The 4,426-nt window shown below is 33.7% G+C and overlaps 1 protein-coding gene across 1 annotated transcript in view; it reads right to left on the bottom strand.

Moving 5' to 3' along the window:
• Positions 1–4,426, bottom strand: part of PROS1 (protein S (alpha)) — an 85,536-nt gene that overhangs the window by 15,540 nt on the left and 65,570 nt on the right. The window contains exons 11-12 of the mRNA XM_005879732.2: positions 3,358–3,525; positions 1,285–1,453 (exon numbers count right to left, since the gene is read on the bottom strand). Of these exons, the coding sequence (XP_005879794.1) occupies positions 1,285–1,453; positions 3,358–3,525 (337 nt within the window). The remainder of the gene's footprint in view (positions 1–1,284; positions 1,454–3,357; positions 3,526–4,426) is intronic.

Below are 4,426 nucleotides of genomic sequence, written 5' to 3' on the forward strand. Positions count from 1 at the left end.
GCACAATTTACAATAGCTAAGATTTGGAAACAGCCTAAGTGCCCATCAGTAGATGAGTGGATTAAAAACCGATGGTACATCTACACAGTGGAATACTATGCTGCTGTGAAAAAGAACTGTTACCATTTGCAGCAGCATGGATGGACCTGGAGAGCATTATGCTGAGTGAAATAAGTTAGTCAAAGACAAATATCACATGATCTCACTAATTTGTGAAATATAATGAACAACATAAACTGATGAACAAAAATAGAGACATAGAAGCATCGAACAGACTGTCAACTTCAGAGGGAAGGCAGAGGAAGGTGGAGGGGGACAGGGTAAGAGATCAACCAAAAGACTTGTATGGATGCATATAAGCTTAACCAATGGACACAGACAATAAGGGGGTGAGGGCCTATGCTGGGAAGTGGGAGGAGGCTAGGAGAGGTCACTTGCAGGGGGAGGGGGAAAGGAGACATATGTAATACTTTCAACATACAGAATTAAAAAAAAAAACCCTCTGGATTACCAACTGCTACCCTAAGCATAAGATAATATTAATGGAATTTTAAAAGTAGTCACAGAAACAACAAAACCTAAGCTGCTCAACACTTGAGTAGATTGATTCATCATCCCTCAGTAAAGAGCCTAACAAAAGCGGAGGTGTGCTCATTTCCAGATCTAAATGTTATTTATCTCAGTCTCTGCTGTTCTGCATAAGATGCCCACCTTTAAAACAAAAATTATGTGATGTGGAAGAAAGAATGAAAAAAGCAACACATGGTCAAGAGACAATGCAATCAACATGATCAGGTTTGGATATGACACAGACATTGGAACTATCAGACAGGGAATTTTAAAAAATTATAATTAATATGTTGAAGGCTCATTGGAAAAGATGGGACAACATGTATGAACAGAAAAGAAATTTCATGAGAGGTAAACATTTTAAGAAAGAAGCAAATGAAAAATACTAGAAATGAAGATGCATCCTTTTAATTATATTAATTAGTAGACTCAATACAACTGAGAAATTGTTGAAGCTTCAATTGAATTTACCCAAAATTAATCAGGCTATGTGCCAATAATCTTTAAATAATAACACAGGCATATTCAACTACTTTTTCCCTCAATATGCTGGGGAAATTTTTATAACAAGTATATAATAATATGAATAAGCTTAATACTATGCCTGGCAGAAAGTAGGCACTCATAATGTTTACTGAAGGAATTACTGCTATTTGTCAATGAATAAATTTAGTCATTAATGAGAAAAGAGAGATAAAATGGGAAATCACTTACTATAATCTATGCTAAATTGAGCAACTCCAGAACCAGGATAGTAGGAACCTTTCTCCACAGTGATAAAACAATGCTTATTTTGTCTTTCTTGAATAATTTCATCTACTCTTGCAGTTCCTTGATTCATCAAATTCCAGCCTCGCATACATCCATCTAGACGAGGATTAATCTAACAAAACAGAATATACGTCAAGGAGTGCATTTTTAACTTGTCAGACTGATAGTGGCTTAACTGATTATAGAAACAGGTTTTCACTTAGAGGGAAAATCTTTTCTTTTTGCATTTACCACACAGGTCTGTCTTGCCAATGCTTGAGTCTGATGGCAAGACAAATCTGTGTAGTAAATGCAATTAGAGAAAAATAGAAACCAGCATAGAGCCCAGGGCCACAGCTAGACACATATATGGAACTTGAGAGCAGGAAAGTTACCCCTGAATGCCATAAAAGAGGCATGTAGGGCTTGAGGTATTAGAAATTATTAGGATCTTAATGGAGGCCTGTGATGGCATAAGCTCACTACCTGGAAAAGACTATCCATCTGAAGAACACTTTGAAAAGAAAATTTTAGATAAAATTCAAGATACTAAAAATATTTTTTAAATGACATCAAAGAAAAGACTATCAGATGGATAGTCTTTTCCAGGTAGTGAGCTTATGCCATCACAGGCCTCCATTAAGATCCTAATAATTTCTAATACCTCAAGCCCTACATGCCTCTTTTATGGCATTCAGGGGTAACTTTCCTGCTCTCAAGTTCCATATATGTGTCTAGCTGTGGCCCTGGGCTCTATGCTGGTTTCTATTTTTCTCTAATTGCATTTACTACACAGATTTGTCTTGCCATCAGACTCAAGCATTGGCAAGACAGACCTGTGTGGTAAATGCAATTAGAGGACCTCACGTGTTTCCATTCTTTAGCCTCACCATGGCATCCAGTCAGACTGAAGATATGTGGTGGCCATGTCATAAATAGTTGATTCTTTTTGAATAATTTATTTTATTGTTAAAGTGTCTGGATTTATCAATTTCAAAGAACAGGTATATTCACTCTGACATGGGTTAACTAATTCAGGTTTTATATCATATTACAGAAATCTTTTAACTTAAAGGTAACTGTGAATTGCCATGAGTGAAAGATAGATATGAAATAGTAAATATTTAAGTTAAATCAGCAGGTGCAATTGGCAGATCCATGAATACAGATGAAATATTTAAAACTCTCCAAGGACAGTGATTAGTCTCCTTCATAAAACCTATTCCACAGTTATTAAACATCATATTCAGAAAATCATCTACTGTATCTAACTTCAATTTATGACAAGCTGCAGTCATACTCCTAGTAAAGATTTCTTAAATAAAAAAAGTTCCACCTTATATGCCATTCTTATCTCCCAAATTTAAGTTCTAAAGTAGACCTAAGAAAGCTCTTTAACTGACTTTATAAAATAATGTATTTGGCGATTCAAATATATGTAGTTTTATGTTTAATGGCTATGTACAATTATGATGTTAGCCGTGAATTAAAGCTTAAGAATTTAAAATTTTCTATTTCACTGCAAGGAAGAATAGAAAAAGGTGGTTCTCTTCCCAAAGTGGAAGACAAGCTTATCAATTACGTGAAGCATTGCTTCCAATGACTGACCAGGAGGCCTTTCAAGAGCTCTGACAGTAGAGGAAGTCTCTTTAAGAAAATAGTTCAGTTTGTTAAAAATGTTCACCTTATTTCATTTTTGTAACAGTTGATATATGGCTGTCCTTTTTATAATGCATAGTGAGAATTTTCCCTATCATGGCTAATAAATGTTTTCCAAGTTCTGGTGCCAAAATAAAAATAAAAAATAATAAAATTGCTGGAGGTTAAATGGGCTCAAAAACACTACACTCATTTTTCTGTTTTCTTAATATAACTTCAAGGGCCACTAATGTTATTTTTCCATGTTCAATTCAAGTTGTCACAGTTGGTATGTTCGATAAAATAACTTCTTTTGACTTTGGCAATATCTTTTCAAATCTATTACAAACAAAAGGAATTCATCCCTGATGAACGAATGTAAAAAGCTTGGATCCTTACCGGCTTAATGAGTGTATTCCTCAGTGTCCGAGGTAAGCCTGCAAAGTATACTTTGGTTTCTACAAATCCACTTGTAGACTTAAAAAGGCTCTCTGGTTTATTTATATTCATTATGGCTTCTCTAGCTATTTTCACACTAATACTCTGTTCTAATTCTTCCACAGAGACCTACAATTAAAAAGACAGAGATTATCAAACAACCAAACATCCTTGAATGTCATATTAAGTACTAATTTTGCATAATCCTGTTAATATTCCAGTAAATAATTTTCCAAAATAATCATGTTAATGTAATTATTAATTTGCCCCAATACATTTGAAATGTCAACTGATTATAAAGGTGATAAAAATGTGTTTTAAATGAATAGTACATGATTAAAAATTAAATGACTGTATTTTAAAGTTTAAAAAAAAATCAATGTTATTCTGTTAAATTTAAACATCCAATTGAAATATGTATCCTTCAAGCCAGTATGTCATAAAATGGATAGTTTTTAAAAAGTGAGTCACTCTACAAAATCTTAGAAAATGTTTGTGTTCTTACTTGACAATTGTATTATAGTACACATAAAGAATCAATAATGTAAATAAATTCCTCATATAAATTAAGAGAAATCAGTACATCCATCATTCTGGTTATTACACAACAAATAATATTTTGTTTCAAAATTCCAAAGTAATTGAGATCACTAGGAAGCACAAAACATGAACTTTTAACTTTTTTTCCAATTTTGAAAGTAGTGTGGGTTCTAAAATAAAGGTTGGTAGTAATGGTAAACAACAATTAAGAAATCCTATAAAGGCAATCCAAAGAACCATTATTGCAATCTCATGTAAAACTGTATCATTCAACATGCAAATTTTCCATTTACTAATTATTAATGGAGGCCAAACAAAAGGCATATTTAGGCAGTGTATACTCTCTCCTTAATATAGCTAATCAAAAAATAGATCTAAAGACAGAGAAGCATCGATCGATGCTCAAATCTCAGAGGGAAGGCAGGAGAGGGTGAGGCTAAGGGGGAGAGACCAACCAAAGGACTTGTATGCATGCATATAAGCATAACCA

This window comes from Myotis brandtii, unplaced genomic scaffold (assembly GCF_000412655.1).
Source record: "Myotis brandtii unplaced genomic scaffold, ASM41265v1 scaffold609, whole genome shotgun sequence".
Classification (NCBI taxonomy): Eukaryota; Metazoa; Chordata; class Mammalia; order Chiroptera; family Vespertilionidae; genus Myotis; species Myotis brandtii.